This window comes from Nanorana parkeri, unplaced genomic scaffold (genome assembly GCF_000935625.1).
Source record: "Nanorana parkeri isolate BGI_ZX_2015 unplaced genomic scaffold, ASM93562v1 scaffold50, whole genome shotgun sequence".
Taxonomy (NCBI): domain Eukaryota; kingdom Metazoa; phylum Chordata; class Amphibia; order Anura; family Dicroglossidae; genus Nanorana; species Nanorana parkeri.
In genome coordinates, this window is record NW_017306318.1 from 2,531,229 (window position 1) to 2,556,300 (window position 25,072).

At 44.2% G+C, this 25,072-nt stretch overlaps 2 protein-coding genes across 3 annotated transcripts in view; one reads left to right on the forward strand and one right to left on the reverse strand.

Annotated features, from left to right (window-relative positions):
• The window catches only part of CCDC47 (coiled-coil domain containing 47), an 11,651-nt gene extending 329 nt beyond the window's left edge, over positions 1 to 11,322 (reverse strand). Inside the window, exons 1-12 of one of the 2 annotated variants that reach the window (XM_018574709.1) lie at positions 11,294 to 11,322; positions 7,438 to 7,735; positions 5,452 to 5,562; positions 5,183 to 5,357; positions 4,879 to 5,000; positions 3,731 to 3,796; positions 3,386 to 3,487; positions 3,192 to 3,302; positions 3,021 to 3,106; positions 1,815 to 1,873; positions 1,619 to 1,728; positions 313 to 480 (exon numbers count right to left, since the gene is read on the reverse strand). In XM_018574709.1, coding sequence (XP_018430211.1) covers positions 313 to 480; positions 1,619 to 1,728; positions 1,815 to 1,873; positions 3,021 to 3,106; positions 3,192 to 3,302; positions 3,386 to 3,487; positions 3,731 to 3,796; positions 4,879 to 5,000; positions 5,183 to 5,357; positions 5,452 to 5,562; positions 7,438 to 7,734 — 1,407 coding nt within the window. In that variant the 5' untranslated portion in view covers position 7,735; positions 11,294 to 11,322. Of the gene's footprint in view, positions 1 to 300; positions 481 to 1,618; positions 1,729 to 1,814; positions 1,874 to 3,020; positions 3,107 to 3,191; positions 3,303 to 3,385; positions 3,488 to 3,730; positions 3,797 to 4,878; positions 5,001 to 5,182; positions 5,358 to 5,451; positions 5,563 to 7,437; positions 7,736 to 11,293 lie in introns of both variants that reach the window. The other variant, XM_018574700.1, reaches the window with a different exon arrangement.
• An 85-nt stretch (positions 11,323 to 11,407) lies between these two features.
• LOC108802426 (STE20-related kinase adapter protein alpha-like) lies at positions 11,408 to 24,770 on the forward strand. Its single transcript, XM_018574285.1, has 10 exons — positions 11,408 to 11,438; positions 12,773 to 12,832; positions 14,268 to 14,325; positions 14,845 to 14,873; positions 19,714 to 19,819; positions 21,431 to 21,552; positions 22,354 to 22,462; positions 23,319 to 23,442; positions 24,191 to 24,362; positions 24,729 to 24,770. The coding sequence occupies exons 2-10, from the start codon at positions 12,821 to 12,823 to the stop codon at positions 24,768 to 24,770; spliced, it is 774 nt and encodes a 257-aa protein (XP_018429787.1). The 5' UTR covers positions 11,408 to 11,438; positions 12,773 to 12,820.
• Positions 24,771 to 25,072: the final 302 nt, after the last annotated feature.

The window sequence follows — 25,072 nt, forward strand, 5'->3', positions numbered from 1 at the left end:
GATTATGAAAATAATCATTAGCTGCAGCCCTACAATCCATCAGAAATGGTCTACTGAAAAATGATCAATCAATCCATTTTTAAGATCGTTTGTCTGACACAAACAGATATTGGTTTCGATCAGATAAAATTCTGCCGTCGCTGAAACTGATTGAATGAAGGGTATGTAGCTTTTCATTCAGATTCACGTCAATGATTTTAGTCGCACAGAATGATCATATCAATACGTGTGGCCACCTTTCAAACACAAGCAGAGTCACATATGAACTGTTGGTGTTCCCCCCCCCATTCGTCTCCTACACAATGTGCTTACTTCAAGCCGACGCTGTTTGTCAGGATCTTCCTCATTCATGATGCGCTCCTTTTCCGCACGTTTCTTCTCCTCCCGCCGGCTCTGAGCTGCCTCCTGGCGCTGCACGTGCGTCAGCTTCAAGAAGTTCTCTTCCACGCGGGCGCGGTTCTTATCAGCTTTCTGTTTGCCCTGCCGTCAATGTACAAAACATTTATGAAGGGAGATGGTGTAAAACATAGGGATGGGTTAGCACAGATGGGAATTACAGTCACAAGTCCTGACAAATACGTAAAATAAACACTTATATCTTAAGGTGTATATTAGGGCAATGTTTATCTTCCTATTGAATAGAGAAGGGAGTGATTAGAAGCTCTGTCAAGTTTTTCTGCTGTGTAGCTTAACAGGGAGACTCATCCTCCCTATTTGTCCTAGTGACCACTGCCACTGAGTCAAAGTGATGGGTAAATCCAAAAACTCTGAGTGGTCACCAGATCAGAAAAGAGGATACATTTTCCAATGGGGACATCTGTTCCAGTGACAACTCTCTGAGAGACTGTTTATCTTACATTGGATAAATGTCATTTCACTTCTTGTTGTCTCAAGACAGGAAGTGAAGGAAAAATTCCCCAATGGGGAGGCAGGAAAAAAAAAATGTGACAGGGTTTTAAACCATTCCCCACTCTATCCAAAAGTGTTTTTTAAAGGTTTGGACTCTTTAAAAAGGGAAACTGCCACTTGATAGGCCAACCACCTCCTCCTCAGAGCTACCTTGAATGTACATCCCCGCTGCCCAGTTCACCTGCTGGAAACAAATCTACAGTCTAATCCATGTATGAGCTTTGTGTTGGTCTGTGCTGGAGTTTACACAAGGTTGGCAACCTTCTCCCCTCCTCCAGATGTCTGCAGAAGGGAAGGATGTCATTTATATGGGCACAGTGACGGATTCAGTTTACGGAAACCTATAATCTATACTCATACTAAATCGCCGCTTTAAGCTGAAATCAGGCTTCAAGTAGGATTAACTGCTCTGTAAGCTGATGGGCAGACGACAGAGGGTAATTAGGTGAACTTACATGGGACACAGAGCTAAGGATGGGCATCCACGGTGTGATGATACTCACCAGCAGTCCATAGAGCAGGCAGTAGGACTGAATTATTATTACCCTCCATATGATACACAGCCTATAGCACAGCAAAGAGGAGCGCCTGACATTATGTATACGAGTATATACTGTATGCTATAGAACTATTTATGTGACATTTGGTTACCCAGGTAAAACCAGTTGGATTGAAAACAAAAGTTGATGTATCACCTTGATCCACTCACCTCTCTGTTCAATCGGAACTTCCTTACTTTGTCAATGCTGTACATGACCATGTTCATTAGTGGCAGAAGGGACTCCATATCTTTGACAGAAGCGTTTCCTCCTCCAGGCACTGTCAGGAAGGACAAAGTTTTACCCCAGAACAGTGTCACAGTGTACAGTCATGTATAGGGCAGTTGTCAGTGTCGCGCTACTTACCATTAAATGTAAACAACAGAGTCCTCTTAGTCTCTGGCAGTTTGAGTGGCTGCCCCTCCCTGTAACATATAGGATGGCATGAGACCAGGGCACCACAATTTAACCATGAGCATGTCAAATTAAAGGCCCCCTTTGTTTTTTATATGGCACAAAACGTTGTTCGCCTAATCTCTGATACAGCAAATATGGTCAAATAGTACCTGCAAGGTCTAAATATGATCACCTATTTAAAGGACCAAACCAAAGGCTGCTATATCAGTTTCAGATCAATGGCATCAGGTTGAATCTCTCATTGGCTTCTTTTAATCAGGGACACTATCTGTGAGTTCTCATTATGAGAGTTCCCAGCCTTACCCACCTTTCATGTTTAGTATGGGGGCCACCTAACTCTCACAGTTGTACATAGAATGTCCAAACTTCTGTGGAGCCCTAACCATCACGCTTATATGAGCTTGTTAGACATCCTATCCCTAAACCTTGCACACTAATATAAGGTTGCCCAACCTTTGTGGCTCAGAGCTCCGTGCAGGCCACTCAATCTCCTCCACACCAAACTTGTCAAACCATACCTGTATGGAGCTGGCTTACTGTATCCCTATGGATTGAAGGTCCCACTGAAACAGAAATGGGCCTTACCCAAACCACAAGGTTAGAAATGTAAAATGAGGCAAATAGTCTTTCTATGCTGTAGCATTAGTAGTACCCTTTACTGGAAACACCTGAACTCAACCATTGGGAGTGGGGTCTGCAAACATTTATTATATATATGGTGGGTGTGATGGTCAGGTGTCCACAAATGTTTGGACATGTGGAGTAATACACATTATAATATTAAGATTGCAGCAAGTGGAGTAATGTCCTTCAGGCTACAGCAAAACTAAAACTCTATGAGGTGTGTGTATATGTAATGATGAAAGGGATGGATCTGGAGTCCCTGAGCTAAAAGAAGTCTAGATAATACATCCAAGCTATAATTAATATTGTGTGCACACCTTTAAAGTGTAACTCCTCTTTTCCTGAGGAAAAAACCCTCTCTGGGTCAGTTGCAGGGATATTTAGCCAAGTTCAATGCACAGTCCTACCTAATGCCATTTGTTCTGAAACTTGCATACGGATCCCATTCATTTTCTACCTCTGCACAGGAAAGTCATGACACCACTCACACAAAACAGCTGTCTCCACTAAGTAACTGAGGCGAGTACTTACTCTTGCATAAGCTTTGGACCAGAAAATTGGTCCGAGAAATGGATGGATTCAATCTTATCAGCGTAATGTGTTAGAAAGTGAACCATCTGTGGGAGACAAAGAAAACAAATGTTGCTTTTTGTCCCGAAGTAATTGTGTTAGAACTTTAAGGGAAGAGATATCAGTCCTCACCTTGGTGTCCAGGACACCGTCTGTCACCTCTCCCATCTCAGACAGAATAGCCAGAGAATCTGGGAGCCCCAGCTTGGTTGCAGACTTGGGCTTATCACTGCAGAACTCACTCTACAAAGAAGCAAACAGACTTGTCAGGGTGGTTAGACCACGATCATGGGTTTTAACAGTAATGCAAAGTCCGGCAATCTTACCAAGTCCTGCATCTCTTTCTGCAACCGTGCCAGGGTCTTTCGAGTACCGACGGCAAACACATACGTATCCATGTCCTCATCATTCATTGTCACTTTTATTTGCTTGGGAGTGAAAGAAAGACAAAAGGAAAAGACTGTCACTGTTTTAAAACATACAACAAAACTGCAGATCTGAGATACTTTCCAGAAGTGGAAAACAGTAAACAATAAGCATGGGGCCCATTAAATAGAATTACATTCTCCCCAAAAGGTTAATGAATTCTGTAATCCAAGACAGGAAGATAAAAACATCTCTAACTAGTCAGGGGGCAGCACAAGGGAAGAAGTATCTCAAGAAATACATACCACTTGATCACAAGTTGGACGCATCATACGGGATAATACATTCAACAGGTCCTGGCGTTTCAAAAACTGGAAGACAGGAAGAAGCTTTGAATAACATCGCCCCACAGATAGGAGACAACTGCCACATACCCTTCAACTGACAAACTTTAAAGAAAAGGAACTCCATTCTAAAGGAGAACAGACTTGTCTAAGTTTTCATGCTTTGCTTACATAAGCTCACTGCCACAGACATGATGTCTGCCTGGTCTGCAGCTGGAGGGTTTCTGTCAAGGTTGTGGACATTCAAGTATTTCGATATTAGTAACAAGAAGTAAATCAGCAGTAAAAGAAGCCCTCACTATCCTCTGTAGCTGTAAGCACTGTAGAACAATTCATCCTTCTAATCTCTAATGTATACACAGAGATGAAGCTCGGAAGGGTGAAAGAGGGGTGATCTGAGCCGCTGAACAAATTACTTCACTATTTCTGCTGTGAAATATAAACATGAATTGCTCCACAAGATCTGCAGATACAGTTAAGGAGGGTTTGATGTAAAATAGCGCTTGTTAAGAATATGTAAATACCAAATGCCCATAGCCTGGTCACAGGTTTACTTTAAAGTGTAACCGCAGTATTACTACCTAAAAAAAAATTGCTAGTGCCATTGCACAGCTGACACCTTCAGGCCACTGCCTGCTGCGATGATGGGCTCTAGTTCTTAAATCCACATTGGCTTCACCTGTGATAGGTGGCTTCAGTGACCCATAGAGAAGCAGCTGGGAAAGGGAGCTAGCCAAACCTCACACCCACTGTGAATAGCTGCCAACCACATAACACAACACCCTGGGCTTCAGGACTCCCAGGGCACGCCAAAAGAAGATGGAGCCAAAATGAAGTCACCTACTATGTAACGTCAGTATTCTATGACCACAGGATTCCTTCAAAGATGTATGCAGCACTGGTGTATAGTTGCAGCTGGCTATTTACATAATGGTTTTATTTTATCCAGTGTGATCCTAAAGAAAGGTCCTCTTTACCAAAATAGCTTGCATACACCCCGGTCCACCTTCTGGTCCTGAATATCGTAAGCTAGCAAAAGATCTACGAGCAACAAAATACAGGCTGAGCCTATTACTTTAGTATAAAGACTGAACAGACAATCACAGTACCTTAAGCTGAATCAGCATGCCCTCACAACACAGGCGTCCCGAACACCAGAGATTGTAGATGTGCTCATTCTCTTGGTTCAGTTTCCCTGTGCTCACGGCTTCTTTGCTTGTCCCGTCATCCCCTGCAATCATAAAATGAACTGTTTAGACGATAATCCTGTAAGTCTTACAACATTGCATGTGTGTCCAAACCCACCCAACTTTTTTTTTCAATCACAGCACCATCTTCTGGCTGCACATTATTACAAGTAGACACACATTCCAACATCAACGGAAGCACTAGATGCCCCACAGTCACACTCACCTACGAGAGAGAAGTTGCTTTCCAGGAGCTCTCTGTGGGAGTTGAACCAAGCATGTGCAAGTCGGCTGTTCTTGTTTTTGCCGATAATGTAGTTCATGATATAGGCCAAGAGGCCGGTGACCATAAGGATTTCCATATAATAGCTCTCCCAGCTGTTCTGTAGATGAGCAGGGACCTAGCAGAAAGAAACACAATATATGTAGAAACCGGGAATAGATTGTACATTCCCATCCACAACATATATAAAGAATAGGAATTGTTATTCTTACATCCACAATGGTGATAGGGTCCTTGTTCTTGCTGGGGCTGCCTGCATCAATCTTATCTTCATAACCTTCAAACTCTTCATCATCGTACGGCTCAGTATCTGTATCAGACTCCTGAGACAAAAAGAAATGAGGCTGTCATGTAAAGATTCCACCAAGTAACAAACAGATTAAAACAATACAAGTAAAGTGGAGATACATCTTAGGAGCTCAAACTCTAAGGTTGGGTTCACACCTAGGCGTATCGAATATGTGTGTTTGTCGCACGTTTTTACCGCGATTCATGGTTAAAAAAAACGAGCAACAGACGCGCGTTTCCAATGCCTACCTAGCTGTATCCCAGTGGATACGTGCTGCAAATACGCCCCAAAGAAGCTCCTGTACTTCTTTGGGCGTAGGGCGTTTTGCAGCGCGTTCCTACGCGCTGTAAAACTCCCAGGTGGGAACCATGCCCGTAGGAACGCGCTGTAAAACTCCCAGGTGGGAACTATGCCCATAGGCAATCATTGGTTTTCACATGTTGAGCGTTTTACAGAGCGTAGGAACGCGCTGTAAAACGCCCAGGTGTGAACCAGGCCTTACTTACAGTATGTGAAATGGCAAGCTCTCAGGTGCTAACCCAAAATGTATTTAAGATATTGTGTGGCTTTATCATTACCCTAAAACACAGGCTGGCATTTAATCCCCTTAACCCTAAAAAGAACCTTAACCTAAGGCTGAACCTTAAAGAGAACATGTGCTTTGTCCATGTATGGCAAAGCAACAGGTTAACTTTAATATTCTCATCCATCACAGCATATACATACCTCTACTCTGCCAATATCAACACAGATAGACAGCCTTGTGTAAGCTCCAGGGCTCTCTAGTCAAAGTTTACAGAGGGATGAGGACTTACCCGACCCAATGTGAACAAAACTGGGCCAATCATCAAGCACTAACGTCGTCACATTGAGTTAGTCACATGTGCCTGCACACCCAGCAGTTCCCTTCCAGTACCCAAAGTAGAGCTAAAAATGACAGCATAGGTTTATCGGCTACCTTATGGAGGAGCAATTTTAAATAAACCAGATTATTGTATGACATTAAAGGGGTAAAGAAGCAGCATAATAAGGATAAGTGGATTCCGACATTAAACAGCTATAGATTGTTAAGATAAGCCTAGAATGATTCAATTGTGTAGCCGCCTATATGTACATCTGACCTACAAATCCTGCCGTCATTTTGTGGATCATACAAGCCATTGTTTTAGTACATCCAGTTACATTGTTGAGACACAAGTCTAGGTTCAGTGTACACAATAGCTGCCTGTTCTGCGTAGGTGACAGGTTTTCTTTCTAGTAGGGATGCACCGATACCGGATTTTCGGTATCTAGTACCAATATTTTTTTCCCTGTACTCGCCGATACAGAATGTCCCATTAACCGCTTGAAGACCAGGTGTTTAGACCCCCCTTCCTGGCCAGGCCATTTTTCAGTATTCAGCGCTGCGGTACTTTGACATATATTCCGTCTTGCAGCGCTGTACTGAAATTAATTTTATACCATTTTTTGGGGACGGATAGAGCTTTCTTTTGGTGGTATTTAATCACCACTATGGCTATGTTATAAAACAACTAATATTACCCACTTTTTTGGTAAAATATAAAAGACGGGGTCACGTCAGGTAAATAGACACCAAACATGTCAAGCTTAAAAATTGTGCGCACCCGCGAAATCGCAAAAAACTAGCATACCCAAAATTGGTCATAGGAGATGCTTTAAAAGCTTTTACAGCTCATCAGTTTAGTGTTATCAGTGATTGATGGCCCTAGAACTATTGCTCTCATTCCGATGTTCGCGGATAGCCCAAGTATCAGGCTAGGCATCAGAGCATTTGGGCGAGTACCAGTACTCGCCCAAATACTTGGCATCAGCACTGATACTAGTATCGGTGCATCCCTAGGTTTCCAGAATAGCCATTCTGCCCCGATGAAGCCATAAAACATCTTACTTGTCCCTCTGCGTCCAGTTCAAATTCTTCCTGCCCCTCCACTTCTACCGTGGCCTCTTCATCGTCCTCCTCCTCCTCTTCCTCTTCTTCCTCCAGGGCTCTTCCTGGGCTCTGCTTAGGAGGGTGAGGGGTGGCTGTCTCCTCCGGAGCATCCTCAAACTCAGCAAAATCGTTGTCATCGTATTCAGTCACATCGTCGCCGTCGTCAAACTCCTGGAACTTGGCGCTGGAGGCGGTCACCAGCAGCAGAAAGAGGACAGCCGCCAACAGGCGGGACAACATCTTGGCCGAATACATACTACAAAAAAAAGAAATATAAAAAGGTACATTGGGATTTTTTGTAATAAGTAACAACTTTCTTTGTAGATAAATGTGTGAAATAACCATAGAGATCCTGGTGCCGATAGTGCTATTGTACCCCCTCCCGACATGGCTGACCATACATATCCTGCAAGAGGTTGGATACCTTTCTGTCACAGAAAAGGATGCAAGTTGTAGTGGGATGCATGCATCCTTCCCAGCATGACAGATAACCTATACGAAGTCCTTTCATTGTGCATACTGATCGTAGTCACCCCATTTTATTCCTGTCTGTTGCATGCAGTACAGAATCTATTATGTATCTTGCTCTAATATGCAGAGTATTGTCAGCCTTAGGCAGGCAACAGACAATGGATGTGAAGTCATAACCTAAAGTTACCCACACATGGGCTGAATGACAGAAAAACCACTCAGGTCACCCATGTATAACATACCACTGCTGACCAATCAACAAGAGAACACCATTCATTTTCAATCAATTACCATTCCCCTGAGATCTGTCAGCTAGGGCGTCTAGCCCACAGACATGAGACCATCACCCAATCGTTTCCTATTTAGACTGGACACAGACTTGAGGGTGGTTGGATGTGAAAAGACATCATCGGACTCCTCTCGGGTAAACCGACTCTTGTCTGGCAGTACATAGAGAGGAAGAGAGTGAGCAAAACCCTTTTGGCTTACACGCAGCGTCACACTAACCTGTGTGTTCGACTGTATTCCCCCTATGGCCTAGGCTGGGAGAAACTCATCTTATGAATTTATTAAATATGGTCCTTTAATGACAACGGTAACCTAACCGAGCTCAGACAGTGAAATATTTCAGGTAATCTCCTTAAGAGGTAATCCCTTCCTGGCTCATTGTGCCCTGCATAACACTCCTCCCTAGGACTCCTGAACCCAATTATAACTCTCTACAATAACCATTTACCACCAGCGCCATTGTTTTGAATCAGACTGTGCAAAATGTTCAAACAGACTGTATAACCATTGTTGTGTAAGAATAGAAGTCATTTGGGATGCCTATGAAAATACTAGATCCTTCCGAAAGGATGGGTTTAACAGGGAAAAGGGTGGATGTCAGAATACAAACGCCACCGCTGGAGATTCCTCCATCCATACTGTTTATATATATTCGGGGGAATCTGTTAGAATTTTCCTAACGCTGAGCAAAAGAAAATGTAACAGTGTATACCCAACTTTACGCTTTATTTTTCAGAAAAAAAGTCAATGGTGCAAAAGGGATAAACTTCCTGATGTGCACAGAAAACTCCATCAAACATTAACAGGAAGGCTGTGCTGCTCTGACCCTTTGTGCCCTATGAGAACATCCAAATGGAATAAAGATGCACGTAAGTGTGTTGGATAAGGTCAAATCCAGACATCCCGGGGTTCAGTCTATCAGGAGCACCCCTCCACCTAGGGAAAATCTTAAGCCCAGACATCTCAGGGTTCAGTCTATCAGGAGCACCCTCCACCTAGGGAAAATCTTAAGCCCAGACATCTCAGGGTTCAGTCTATCAGGAGCACCCTCTGCCTAGGGAAAACCCAGACATCTCAGGGTTCGGTCAATCAGGAGCACCCTCCGCCTAGGGAAAACCCAGACATCTCAGGGTTCAATCTATCAGAAGCACCCTCCACCTAGGGAAAATCTTAAGCCCAGACATCTCAGGGTTCAGTCTATCAGGAGCACCCTCTGCCTAGGGAAAACCCTGACATCTCAGGGTTCAGTCAATCAGGAGCACCCTCCGCCTAGGGAAAACCCAGACATCTCAGAGTTCAGTCAATCAGGAGCACCATCCGCCTAGGGAAAACCCGGACATCTCAGGGTTCAATCTATCAGAAGCACCCTCCACCTAGGGAAAACCCTAAGCCCAGACATCTCGGTGTTCAGTCAATCAGGAGCACCCTCCACCGAGGGAAAACCCTAAACCCAAACTTTTGGGGGTTCAATCAGAAGCACCCTCCACCTAGGGAAAACCCTAAGCCCAGACATCTCGGGGTTCAGTCAATCAGGAGCACCCACCACCGAGGGAAAACCCTAAACCCAAACTTTTGGTGGTTCAGTCAATCAGGAGCACCCTCCGCCTAGGGAAAACCCCAACACCCAAACATCTCAGGGTTCAGTCTATCAGGAGCACCCTCCATCTAGGGAAAACCCCAACACCCAAACATCTCAGGGTTCAGTCTATCAGGAGCACCCTCCACCTAGGGAAAACCCCAACACCCAAACATCTCAGGGTTCAGTCTAACAGGGACAGAAAGCCACCTTTCACCAGAGACGCACTGCAGGCTGTGTACCAGCATGGGACTGAATGGAATACTAATGTCAGACTTCTTTTTCAGCAGGTATTTGGAACTATGACAGTGGGAATCAGGCACATACAAGGTATACCATCACATAATTACACCAGTAAAATAGCACATACATAATGTATACAGTCTTATTGTAAGAATAGCTATAGACTTAGTGTCACCGAATATATACATTGATGTATTTGGTTCATAGGATGTACAAAGTCAGTACATAGAACGTCAACATCCCCAAAAACAGTGTATGATGCTATCAAGCTTTCCACATGCAATTACAAAACAGTGCAATACCTTGCCTACTAGGATCAGCAATGCTGTAGTACACGCCCATGTATCAGTGATCCTACAGACAGCGTACACCGCCATGTATCAGTGATCCTACAGACAGCGTACACCGCCATGTATCAGTGATCCTACAGACAGCGTACACCGCCATGAATCAGTGATCCTACAGACAGCGTACACCGCCATGAATCAGTGATCCTACAGACAGCGTACACCGCCATGAATCAGTGATCCTACAGACAGACACCGCCATGAATCAGTGATCCTACAGACAGCGTACACCGCCATGGATCAGTGATCCTACAGACAGCGTACACCTCCATGTATCAGTGATCCTACAGACGGCGTACACCTCCATGTATCAGTGATCCTACAGACGGCGTACACCTCCATGTATCAGTGATCCTACAGACAGCGTACACCGCCATGGATCAGTGATCCTACAGACAGCGTACACCTCCATGTATCAGTATCAGGAGGGAAATCTCCCAAAGGAGACATGGACAATAATGTCCGTCTCCATACTGGCAATATTATTACAGCGCATGGTGTGCCCGGTACAATGCAATGTACTCCATTCACTTTGTACAACCTCCACATATACAGTATATACATAGGAGTATACATAGACTGTATATACATAGAGGAGTATACATACATTGTATATAGGAGTATACATATACTGTATATACATAGAGTATACATACACTGTATATACACATAGAGGAGTATACATACACTGTATATACATAGGAGTATACATACATTGTATATAGGAGTATACATATACTGTATATACATAAAGAAGTACACATACATTGTATATAGGAGTATACATATACTGTATAAACATAGAGAGTATATAATAAGTTCACAAGTCTTATATATAAGCCCGGGATACCCGCCGTACCCCCCTCCCTCCTATTGTCCGTCATGTTACCCGCAGCAGCAGAAGCTCCTCAGCTCTCCTCCACACTCTCCTGGTGACTTACAGGCCTCACCGGAAGTGACGCAAAGGCAATCTCCGCCAAGCCGGGTCATTTCCGGGGTAGAACGGAAGCAGCGGAGAGCCGGGCAGGCGTTCAGTGAGAGGGGTGTGTATGTGTGTAAATAGCTCCTGTCTGTGGGGACTAGAAGTCCCAGCGTTTCAGGAGGGAGGAGGGGTTGTCCTGCGTATACAGAGTGGTCTTTTCAGTACTCCTTTCTTTTTACATGGGCGGACGAGCTCCATGCTTGGTGTAATTATCCCTGGGAGGCTGGTATAGTACAGAGAAGGCCGGGTTCTGTGTGCAGAAGTCTACTCGGTACTGCCCCTGCCCTGCCTTTTGGAAGATATCATTGGAGAATGGTAAAGTCTCCACGGTACTTCCTCCATGATTGGTATTATTGGAGGGTGGTATAATATTAGACAGGGAGGGGTCCTGTGTGTAGTCATGGTGATGACAGATCAATGGGGGTCCCCATCTAGAGTCATGGTGATGAGTGGGGGTCCTGTGTGTCGGCATAATGAGAGCAGATCATTGGGGGGGTCATAGTGGTGACAGATCAATGGGGGTCCTGCTTGTAGTCATAGCGGTGACAGATCAATGGGGGTCCTGCTTGTAGTCATGGTGGTGACAGATCAATGGGGGGCCCTATGTGTTATCATGACAGGAGTTTTGTCATTATGTCACGCCTGCTTGCACCCAGTCAGGCTCCCCCTGCTCACTGCATTTTGTATTTTCATGTCTGTCCATGAATACCGCAGAACCTATTTGATATGTTTATTTTATCTAGTAACCGATATGTTCTAAAAAATAAATACCCCATCACATATAGTCATTTTGTTGTGAAATTAATATTTGACGCTTGATATTTTTTTTTTTTTAAATGATTGCTCTTCTGTATTTATTAAGTCATATGTACCCAAATCTGTTGTCTTAGCAACCTCCTGTCACACAGCAGCTTTCAGAATGGGAGAGGAAGTGGCAGCACTCTGAGCCAATTGGGGGTGAGAGGAGGAGAGAGCACCGGGATGAGCTGTGCTACTTCTTCACTGTAAAAATCACAGGTCTCAATCCCTGGGAAAGGGTGGGTTGGCCTGCAGCAGAGAGACTGTGTGGTGGCAGCATTGTAAGTATAAAGTTGTTGTATTGTGCTGCTAGGTAGGAGGTCCATTTCCCCATCAGAGGGACTTGAACTGCACAGGAAGCCTTAGAGGGATCTGAGCTGCGTAGTAAGTGTTAGAGAGACTAGGATTTATGTGTGTTTTTTGTGGTTTTTATTGGAAATGCTGCCTAGAAGGTAATAACACTGGCTGCTGACAGGTAGAAGGGTAATAAACATGAATGATTTTAACTTCGTGTCCAGCCGTCTGCTTGACGTGTTGCTTGTTATAAATGAACAGCTCTATGGGAATTGACCAGAATTTTCTTTGCAGGTTCTAGTTTATGTCATCTGAACATCCACTTGACATAAAGAGGACCTCATGTCTTTTCTTGTAAGTTGACCTCGATGTAGAATTTATTGTTTTCCTTTGTAACTTTTGGTTCTTTCCTGATCCATGACGTTCTGGAGCATCTGGCGGTAAGTCCATAGCGGTTCTCAGGTGTCATCACACCAATGGTCGGAGAGTGGTGAGACATACAGCTAGGTACAGGGCGGTTCACACATGCAGGAACAAGCTATCAAAATATATCTAAACGCATCTTCCTGTTTCTTTTTTTTTTTGTTCTTTAGTTTTGAATCCAGTACAGAATGGTTGGTTAAAACCCCTTTACAGGTTCTTATTTTTGTATTTTCTATCTCTAGACACAACAGGAAGTGAGGGAAGATCTTTCCAAAATGGGGGAAATCCCCTTTTAATCTGGCCATACGCTGGTCAAATTTTGTCCACATCCCTCTGACTTGTCTGAATTTTTCCCAGTGTGTGGACCCTTCAGGACCCCCCCCCCCTTTTGTCAAAAGAGCCAGTCAGCTGCAGTCACTGTTTAGTATTCTGACAGCGTCATACCCACTGCTGTCAGAATACCGTATCACGGGGGGATTCCCCTATCCGCACCGTAAACTTGAATAGGGAAAGCAGAAATGAAACTATAAGTGTATGGCCGGCCTTAAAAAAGGTTGAGATAAGACAGTTCTCAGCTGTGTTTATGTTGCAGGTTGTGACTCGGCACCTATGCAAGGCTTCCCTTCTTTTCTTAATATATGGATGTCTTGTCACAGTCCATACTGGATGTCTCAATCTTCAGGGAAGGGTGCTTGTAGTGGCTGCGGATGGCGCCACAGTTGTACTAAACTTGTGAAGAATGTCACCAGCACACCAAAATCCTTTCAGGATCATCAAGTATTAATTTATTCAGAACCATGTCAGTCAAAGTAGAACAAGCGCTTTCGGGGCCACACAGGGTCCTTTCATCAGGCTTGGCATTCTTTTCTACCCCAGCTAAATAGAGGGCAGAGGAAAGTAATGCTGTGTAGCCGCCGTGGCTGGTATTAAAGTGATTGGTATTCGTTGCCCGCACTTTTTAAGACCTCGCAAGGCCCCTTTACACACAAGTCACCGCAAGACACTGATCATATATAAAGCAAGACAAAACAATGTTATGATCAGGGTTGTATAATTACATCACTGAGATGTCATGTGACCATTTGTATTATTTATTAAACTTTCTGAAGATAAAATGTATGTGTCCCTGCGATCCCATGAAAGACGTGATGTGGTGTCACTGTGACAGACAGCAATAGACACATTGTCAAGCCGTCTCCACTCTACGAATGTGATTTCATTTAGTTTCTGTGTCCATATTGGACAGATTTCTCAACTCCCAGCATCCCATCATCTCAATATAAATGGTGTTCTGGCAGTTCCTAATCTGTATCATTTTGTAACTTTTTGTATCCCTTTTCTTCCTCACATTCATTTTTGCCTCCAGCGTTGGGTTTCTGACCGGATCCTGGTTGATGGCTTGAGGGAACTGGAGTTTTTTGGAGGTCAGTTGTTGGAATCCTCATCCCCAGTATTTTGTGTTCTGTCCCCTGTGCTATTTCTTTAATCTTTTGGTTCCAGGGTGCTTTCAGTGGCCTGCTTTGCATGCTTAGATTTTTTTTTTACAGGAATAGCTATGAAGGATAAAGTGGACCTATGCTATATCACCCTCTCCCACATCCTGCTTCCATATGCTAATAGATGGTAAAAGAAGTGGGCCTATCAGTAACATTACAGGTCGATTTCCTGACATGTTATGTGTTAACAATATAATGCTTTCCTTAAAAGAGAACTATGGCTGAAGTCACATGACCAAAAAACCTTGAGCAGTGGTTTCTTTAGCAAAGGTAAGTAGATCTGCAAATCTTTTACTTTGTATTAGTGTAGTAGGACAGGATGGTCCAGAAAAAAGGGGGGGGGGGGTTATAGTTTTTGGTCCACTTTAAAGAGGACTAGTGCTTGCATTTTATGTTCAATCAAAATGCCTGTTATAGCTGAGCCAATCCTCCTCTCCCTTCCTCTAGACTCGCATTTAGGGGACTCCCGAAAGAAAGTAAGTGGGAATGTCCGTCAGTGCAGCATGTGTTTGTATGTCCAGCATGGAGGCATCTGAATATGTGGGGCAGGGTCATCTCCAGCAGCCTGGTCTCGTAAGGTGCACTTAGATCACAGGGCGGTTTTTACTGTTAATTATATTGCCCTCCCTCCTCCTGGGCCATAGCTGCCCAGCTCTATCTATAGAGGCTGAAGTCTTCCTACAGTTGTGGGTTTCCCCATTTACAAATGGCAGTCTATTGGTCACTGCCAAATATTCGCGCTGGTAGATGTCTGTGAGAATTTCAACCAGCCCGGATGGAGCACACAGTTGTACAAAGTCCATTTCTGTCATAGGTTTGTGTGTGCTGGGCTCATCCAAGACATAGTTTATCACCATGGAGGTTTGAATTTCACTCTAAGATTATACAAAGGCAGGCATCGTTTAGACAGGGTCACAGGGAGTGGGTTGACAACAGTCTGTGTAAACAGAGGCTATAGCCATAGCAGCATCTAGGATCACAGTACAAGTATCATAGGCCAGTAGGACCTGTGGGGTTATGTTGCTTCGAGACTGAAGCAGAGTGCTGAGCAGAATTTGTCTTTGCTGCCTGCTCAGGCCACAGGCACTGCACCTAACCTCGCCCCTGGCACCTGCTCTAACAGGCAGAGTTGGCCATTAACACAAATTGCCAAATTCAAAGTCAGAGAGGTTTTCCCCAGTCATCTTCCAGGACAGCCATCGAGATATAGGCTCCGCCTGCCTGCAACAGGAAACACATCAACCACATTAAATAAATAGACTCCTCCTTCCATCCCAAGTCAGTTTTTTTGTGTTTCCGTCGGCTACACAGGGACATCGTAATGTTTGTTATTTTAAGGGCTCATGTTTGTTTGCCTTAGGGCTGAGCCTTACCCTACTATGCATTTGGACCAGTCGGCAGACTTTGGTCTCAGCCAGCACCACTTGTGGTCAAGACGGATGCCAGTGCCTGGGGTTGGGGTGCTCACTGCCAGGAGTCCATTTGGCAGGCAGCCTGAGAGCAGGGGAGCCGCCTCAGGTCGTCAAACTGGAGAGAGCTAAAGGCGATAAGCACGATTGTAAGGTGGATTAAAATGGCCATAACTGACACCTACAAAGCACAGGGCTTGGTGCTGCCAGGTTCGCTTGCGGCACACTCGACTCGAGCATGGGCTACGTCCTGGGCAGAGCGAGCAGGGGCTACTCCAGAACAGATCTGCAGAGCAGCCACGTGGTCCAGCTTCCAGACGTTCGTCAGGCACTACAGGCTGGACCTTATGACTCAACAAGACCAGGCATTTGGCAGGAAAGTCCTGCAAGCTGTGGTCCCACCCTAGGAGGTAAGATTTGTCCTCACTGATCCTCTCGATGGCTGTCCTGGAAGATGACTGGGGAAAACATGAGTTGATTACCTGATAACTCTGTTTCCAGGAATCTTCCAGGACAGCCAGTTCCCGCCCTTGGTGTGTATCCAGGTGGCATCCAAGGTTGGATGAAGGAGGGGATACTTTTGTGCATGGGGTAGCCTTCGGTCCTAGAGGTTACTGACTTGGGATGGAAGGAGGAGTCTATTTATTTAATGTGGTTGATGTGTTTCCTGTTGCAGGCAGGCGGAGCCTATATCTCGATGGCTGTCCTGGAAGATTCCTGGAAACAGAGTTATCAGGTAATCAACTCATGTTTTCTCTGGCCCAGTCTGCCTGTTTAAAGGTAGCTTTGCCAAACATATTGTCTACCCGAAAATTATAACTTGGACAGTGGCAGACTTAATACAGTATACAAATGGTCTTGACACTGAGCACAGTGCTAGGAGTGAAGAGGGAATATTACAGCAACATATTTGCTGTGTACAGAAAGGAAGAACCTCAGAGTAAACAGGCTGCATATGAAAAGATCCTAGAGTAGCGTACTGCCCACTCTGTATCCCGTCTGTCTGTAGACTGCAAAGTGACAGATCTTAATAGATCAGGCTGCGGGGATGAGTCTGTAACCCACAATAGCGCTGCCTGTATTGTATGTTGTGACACCGTTCATTTCACTTTCATGGACATTTCCAGCATCTCTGATCTCTCGAGTAGTTGACATGCTGCGTCTACAATGCTCGCCCCATTTTCATAAACGGAGGGTGCTTTGTTCCTGTCTGTTTAGTACCCGTCTATGGACTCTTGTATGATTTTCAAGCAATATGGAATGCTAAAGGTTTCTTCTCCCTTCGTGTTCATTTTTTGTTGTCTCATGGCACGGGTGTAAACTGTCCGTTGACAACTATTTCCATCTGCATTTAATAAAAGTTTTTTTTATCAGCTATGTCCATCATGGACATGGATAAGGATAGCCAGTCTGTGCATTGTTGATGTGACTGTCAGGGGACAGCTTGCTCTCATCAGAACAGGCAGCTTACCTAAATGCTGCAAACGTGTTTTCTCTGTATTACAATATACTTTAAGGGAAATACAAATCCTAAACTATTGGCTCTGCCAGGTAGCAAACGGCATAAGCTGTCAGTACACACCTCTTCCCCTAGCATTAGTCACTTCTTCAGCCTGCTTGGAGCACTCTGTTGATGTGAATACTGACATTCTGAAGCTCTGTATATACATAGGCATGCCTACCATTTGACAGTGCCCAGGCCTGTCTTTTGTAGACCCTGGGCATTGCATTCTAGGGTGGAAATGAAGGGCATGACCTATCAGGAGGCAGAGATGGCACAGGGTGTGCTGCAAGGTGCACTGAAGTGAAAAGGTAAGAGGTATTTACTGACCCACCGATTTTTTGCTCTACCTGGTTTTTCTGTTACTTTAGTATCTTTACTTTGCTCCCAGGTTTGCTTCATGCATGAGTTGAGTCTTTGCATGGTTGGCTGCATTCTACCTGCCCTTCATGTCTCCCAGGCTGGTGAAGAGTACAAAGTCTCTTTAAGATGATAAAAGCTTATTACACAGTTTCCACTCCAGGGTGTGTGTTCCCAATAACTACAAACAAAGGTTGTAAGGGCCTCATCTGAAAGGAAACCTATTATAAGATGTGGACACTGCATTTATTTTGCTGATCTCTTCATCTGAAATGCTACTTGCTTGACAGTTATGCTGACCCTGACTTTGTTACTTTGAGTGACTGATCCAGAATAAGTATGCCAATAAAGACTTCGATTTTCCTGCTATCCATAGCTATTTCAGCTCTCTGACTTCCAAAGTACTGATGGCAATGGGTCAGCATGACAGACAGGAAAATAGCATTTTTGCAGCGGTAAAAATGTGTGTGGAGAGTATAAACTCAGTTTTAGTGCAATTAACAAGTGTTTAGCAAAAAAAGAAGCGTTGTATGTAGAGAGATGGTCGTCTACAAGAAGCGTTGTATGTAGGGAGATGGACGTCTACGAGAAGCATTGTATGTAGAGAGAGGGACGTCTACGAGATGTAGAGAGATGGACGTCTACGAGAAGCGTTGTATGTAGAGAGATGGTCGTCTACGAGAGGCATTGTATGTAGAGAGATGGTCGTCTACGAGAAGCGTTGTATGTAGATAGAGGGACGTCTACGAGAAGGGTTGTATGTAGAGAGATGGACGTCTACGAGAAGCGCTGTATGTAGAGAGATGGACGTCTACGAGAAGGATTGTATGTAGAGAGATGGACGTCTACAAGAAGCGTTGTATGTAGAGAGATGGTCGTCTACGAGAAGCGTTGTATGTAGATAGAGGGACGTCTACGAGAGGCATTGTATGTAGGGAGATGGACGTCTACAAGAAGCGTTGTATGTAGAGAGATGGACGTCTACGAGAGGCATTGTATGTAGAGAGATGGACGTCTACAAGAAGCGTTGTATGTAGAGAGATGGACGTCTACGAGAAGCATTGTATGTAGAGAGATGGTCGTCTACAAGAAGCGTTGTATGTAGGGAGATGGACGTCTACGAGAAGCATTGTATGTAGAGAGAGGGACGTCTACGAGATGTAGAGAGATGGACGTCTACGAGAAGCGTTGTATGTAGAGAGATGGACGTCTACGAGAAGCATTGTATGTAGCCTTTTAAAGGAGAAAATGGAACAAACCATTTAGCATGGAGGTACCAGATTGTATACTTTGGTGAATAAAACAGAGGCTAGCAATGGTGCACTTGGACAACAAGCAGATCTCTTATGTGTGTCTCTTGGTGACACATTTGCCCATGTGTGACCACTCCTAAGGCATGGGCATTAAGTAGGGGAATGGTAAGAACCCCTTTCAGTGGTTTCCTGTTGTCTGTTTCCCTGTTGCACATTTCCCCTCACTTCCTGTCTGGTAAAAGGTAAAGTGAAATCTCTCTAAGGGAGCCCCGGACAGCTTTGTTCTTGGTTTGTGAATGAAACAGAGCTGCTAATTCTGACCATTTAATTTCCATCTGCATTATACCAATATAACTATTACATGTTCTAATAACCATCATTATATCACATTTCTGTGGGAACTCCTGGGTTGTGATGTATACCATCATTTACAAAGCCATTGTTTCTACTAATGTAAAGTCAATGGGAGAATGTATCACGGCATTGTGCCTTCTATCCAGTGCAGTATTCAGCTGTGCTGCCTTTTGTCTGCAGACGTCCACGTGTTGTCATTGTCAATAATTTAAAGGGTCATAGCCAATGGAGGGGGTCATTTTAACGTGGAAATAACCTTTTATCAGGTATCTTGTTCCTAGTGTTCAGACAAATTGCACATCACAGCTATTCTGTACTGTCACACGGTGCACTTGTTTTATAAATCTCCCCCATTCTTTTCAGTGAGATATTCTATTCTAACAAAGTCTCTTTGGTTCCACTTCTTGTCTAATGTCTGCCTTGGTGTTCTGAACTTTAGCCCGATGAAGCAGCCAGCGCGGAGTCCATAGCGTCTTGTCGCAGTCCGGACACCATGGGGGTATATACTCCAGATAATAGTTGTTATGACCTCCTCACTGTTATAGGTAAGCAACGGATATTTTCTCTGCTAGTTGGGCAGCAGGTTTGTCGTCATTGCTATATATCACCAGCCTGGGACAGGTACATAGAGTAGCCAGGCATCTATTATTCAAATCATCTAGGGGGCAGCTTATCTTATGCTTAATTATCATCCCTGCATAGATTTTGTGCAGCAGTCCTGCTCTTCAAATAGCTCTCAACTTCATGTTCCTGAGCACACAAGCATACAGTTTGGGTGGTCTCAGGTTCCCACCAAATCCACCCATAGCCTAATATCTGCACCCCTGATCATTTGGAGAGGAAGTCTTAGAGACCCTGTCACCAAACTAAAAACTGCAGGTAAAAGAAAATTGAGTGTTTTTTAAATGATTACTTGCATTATGTCTCCTTTCTGTACATTTTCATTCACTTCACAATGTGTCTGAGCTTGCTAAAAAAGAAATTGGACTACTACAGGAAGAGTCAATTCTCTAGCACTGCCTGTTCCCTCCTTGCACGTCTTCTGGGATTGTCTAATTACTGTCTTAGTCCTCTGACACTGCCTTCACTTCTCTACATAACCTTTTACGTATCTACCAGGGAAGGAGTGAAGGTGAATGCTAGAGAGTGTCACTTGAATGACCACTTTGACCCTGCTGGGGCTGCTGACATCACATCCAAGATGGCGGCACCCAGCAGCAGTCTCAGGGCTTTCTACATAAGGGAGGCTTTTACAGGCAAAAAACATGCATATGGTAAATGCTCCCACAACATTATGGTAAGGTGGTTGAAATGGATGGTTTGGCGACAGGGTCTCTTTACTAAACCTGTTCACGTGTACATCTTTAATTACAAACTATACCGAGCAAGGTTTATAAGCAGGCTCTGTTGTAACACACTTGAATACGGTACCATTCACATTAAGCTGATCACATTTATGTGTGCATTAAAGAAAACAATGAGCAAAACTTAAAGGGAATCTGCCTGCCCATAATAACCTTCCCTGCAGGGAGCCCTGAGAGCTTAAAAAGACATTATACTGTGTCATTGTCAGTGCTTACACAGGGATAATGACATCCTTCCCTGTGTGACAGTGCTCAGCCCAGGCTATAAGTTGTGCAGCCTTGCTTCTGTCAGAGCAGAGATGTTAGCCCAGTGTCAGGCTGTTAGGACCCAATGGGAAGGCTGATCTGTCTCCCTCCATAGCTCATGGTTTATTACTAACGCACACTCCTGGCAGCAGGAGGAGAGTAAAACTGTCAAATAACAAAGCCTTTATATTTGAATCTTTTACATAATCCTAAATCACCTTTTGTTATATGAATGGCTGTTATCAGCACTGGACGCAGGTAACAAATATGACAGTCTTTCAGCTTGACAACTCCGCTCTGATAAAGAGAGACTACAAGTAAGTAAAATCTAACACTGCAATGTTATAAGAATATCAAGAGTAGCGTCACATTACAGATAACTATTGGTGGCTGGTTCTCGGTACATCGTAAAGATAATAGTTGTCTTGTAGGCAGAAGGGAAGGTGGGCTTCAAATATCTGTAATCTGGCTCTGAGAAGTTTAGAGTACAATGTGCATTTGTACCGTTTAGAATTTGATGGTCCGCTGATATTTTATTTTCCTCAGGGAGAGGATTTGAGGACCTGATGACGGTAAACTTAGCGCGATACAAACCCTCGGGGGAGTATGTTTGTATCAGAAGAGTTAACTTGGAGTATTGCACCAACGATATGGTGGCCTTCCTGCAGGTAATCTTTGTTTGTGTGGCATCCACTCATATTCTAATGCTTTCTTATGTACTCCTTCATAACATCATATGTTTGCTGCATATCCCCTGATGAATGACCGCTAAAACATTTGCACATTTTATTTACCCCTGCCCTCGAAATATTCCTACACAGTGCTTCTAAACAATGTTTCCTGACTTTATAAAGATAGTGATTGCCACTTATTGCCTGCTTTTTATTAACATTACGTACCCTTAGACATCAATTCATATTAATATCCCCTCATTAGGAGTTCCATTATGAAATTGTTTGCCTTTAACGTAAACATGTGGCAGCATATTACATCCAAAAATGCCGCTTATGCTGCGGAGCAGGTAACCCCAATGCCTGTGGGCCTGGGAGGATCGTCTGCAGAGCACCAAGGGGACACAAATTGTGACATTCTGATATGCAAAAAGTAACCAGTTCATGTTGTCACCAGCTTTACTCACCCCTTTCTACTTCCTGCTTTCCACTATTGGTTAGCAAGGCTGCCCTTTGCAATGATAAGCCAATACTGAGGTGCGGAAGTTAATGGGTAGGGCTGGCAGCCAAGCATCTGGTTGCATATTAAAGTCCCAATTTTTATGGTTCTCGTGCACTCTAGAGTATCCTGCCAGGTGTTCAAGCACCCCTATGCAGTTTAAGTCCTGTTAACTTGTCCAGCTGTGCATTTTTCCTTCACTTGAGTGAGTTTTTACTATAAGAAGTCGTGGGTGATGTTGATTGGTTACCAGGATTTCTAGATTTCCCTGGATGCTAACCAAACCTTCTCGTCTGCAGACGGAACTTCATGTGTCTAAGCTGTTCAACCACCCCAACATCCTCCCTTACAGAGCCACATTCATAGCCAACAATGAGCTGTGGGTGGTCACCCCGTTCATGGCTTACGGTGAGTAGAACTGAAAGCTAGTTTGGTAAGATGGTGTTTAGAACACTGATGATACCTGACTATGGCAACCAAATGCACATCAATGTACTCCTGCCTGTGATGACCTGGCAGACTCTTTGATCTCCAAGGAATCACAATGAATCACCAGCACACACACGGAATACAGTTTCAATTCTTCTTTGTTGTGTTTATTAAAACGTCACATGCCATCAAATGCTAACGTTTTGGAACCACGCAGGGACCCTTTATCAGAGTGACTTAGAGAGATGAAGTAGTCTGCATGGTCCCGAAACGTTAGCATTTGATGACCTGATGTGACGTTTTAATAAACACGACAAAGAAGAATTGAAACCTCATCCCGTGTGTGCTGGTGATTCATTGTGATTCCTTGGAGATCAAAGAACCAGTCAGGTCCTCACAGGCCGGAGTACATTGATGTGCATTTGGTTGCCATAGTCGGGTATCAATCAGGAATCATTCCTTGGAGTTCTGCACGGCGCCATATGTGCCATCACTACAAGCACCACCATTATTTCAAGGTTCCAATGCCGTAAGGAGTGCAGGTGGCTCATGATATTACAAGTTCTCTGATCTATCAACTAAAAAATAAACTTATGTCTTTAGATACACTTTGACCTTGTGTCATAATGTCAAAGGTCACCTAAAGCGTCACAACATCTGCTTTCTCTGCAATGGAACGCCAAGCGGAGCACCTGTTTTGAAGCATGTGTTTGATCAGGAGACCACAGCATGTTGGTGTTTTTTGGATTGGTTTACAACGTTTGGTAGACTGTAGTTGTTTGTTCTCATTCCACTTGGTAATAAAGTGATGGTCTCGCTGTGTCTCTCCTGGCAGGGTCAGCCAAGGACCTGATATGCACACACTTCACAGATGGAATGAGTGAGCTGGCAATCGCTTACATCCTGCTTGGAGTGTTGAAAGCCTTGGATTACATCCATCATATGGGTTACGTTCACAGGTAACATAGGGCAGGGGTCAAATGATGGCGACTTCATTATTCAAAGGGAGAATGTGGTTCATGGGGTAGCTAAGCAAGTGGCTACATGATTATTTCATCTATAAACTATGGTATGGCCAGATGTAGTGAGAATGCTAATATCAATACAAACCATGAATTGGCTCTTGGCTTGTAAAGGCCAGGGTGCTGCTATTAGGAGTGGGGGTCCTTGGCTCTGTGTAAGCTCCATACCAATGTTAAGGGGCTCTAGTGGGAGAATGAGGTGATAGGGGAGTTAAATTGAAGATGAATTTGCACTTCTTATCCCCCCTGCTCTATAGCACCTCTGCTTTTTTGCCCTCTTTGTATGAAAGAGCAGCACCTTATGTGACAGTGATCCCATGTAGAATTACATACTGTATGCCAGGGGTAGCCAAACTCGGGCCCTCCAGCTGTGGTGAAACTACAAATCCCATGATGCATCTCTCCCCGGGAGTCGTGGCTGAGAATCTTGCAATGCCTCATGGGGTTTGTAGTTCTACCACAGCTGGAGAGCCGATTTTGGCTACCCCTGTGTATGCCATTGTAGTTTTTTAATGCGATTTATTCTATAAACAGCCTTTTGATTACAAGGAAGGACATTATACTACTTTGTCCCCACAGACTTCCATATGAAAGATCTTCCTAGAAGTCCCTTCTTTAAACTAAACGGGTTATTTGCAGTGTAACTCATTTAGTATCTGGCCAAATAATAATTGTCTTTCTGCAGGAGTGTGAAGGCCAGTCACATCCTCATCTCTGTGGAAGGGAAGGTGTACCTCTCTGGCCTGCGCAGTATTCTTAGTATGATAAACCACGGACAGCGACTGAAAGTGGTCCATGATTTCCCCAAGCACAGTTCCCGGGTTCTTCCCTGGCTGAGCCCGGAGCTCTTACAGCAGGTGAGATGAGTATATAGTATACACTGTACAATTTACAAAGCGTTCATGCTGTACTAAAATACCTGATTAATGCCATCGGCTTTTCTCAACCTTTTCACTCTGGAGGAAAAAAAACAAATGTCAGCTCAATAGGGAACCCCTATGGAAGCTTATAGCTATAGTTCATGGTAGATGAGTGTGCTCAGTAAATTGTGGAATCATAAAGAATATGCTGTACCTGCAGAATGTGATGCCCAGAGCACATCCGTTTGCAGTCCACCCTCTGGCCCCATATGACAAAATTGTTTTCAATCATCATAAAAAGAAATGAATAATGCCAGGAAAGATATACATTGTCAACATTGTACTGTCCTCCTCTTACACTAGAGAGCAGTGGAGACGTGCCCTCTAATGATAGTGGCCCATTGAATAGTGCCGTCCAACATTGCTGGTCAGTGTAGAAGTGACCTTTACATTGGATGCCAGTGGATAATTGCCCCCTTACATTGCTGGTCAGTGTAGAAGTGACCTTATACATTGGATGCCAGTGGACAATTGCCCCCTTACATTGCTGGTCAGTGTAGAAGTGACCTTATACATTGGATGCCAGTGGACAATTGCCCCCTTACATTGCTGGTCAGTGTAGAAGTGACCTTATACATTGGATACACGGGGAACATTTACCATTCCTGTTGTCTGTTTCCCTGTTGCACATTTCCCCTCACTTCCTG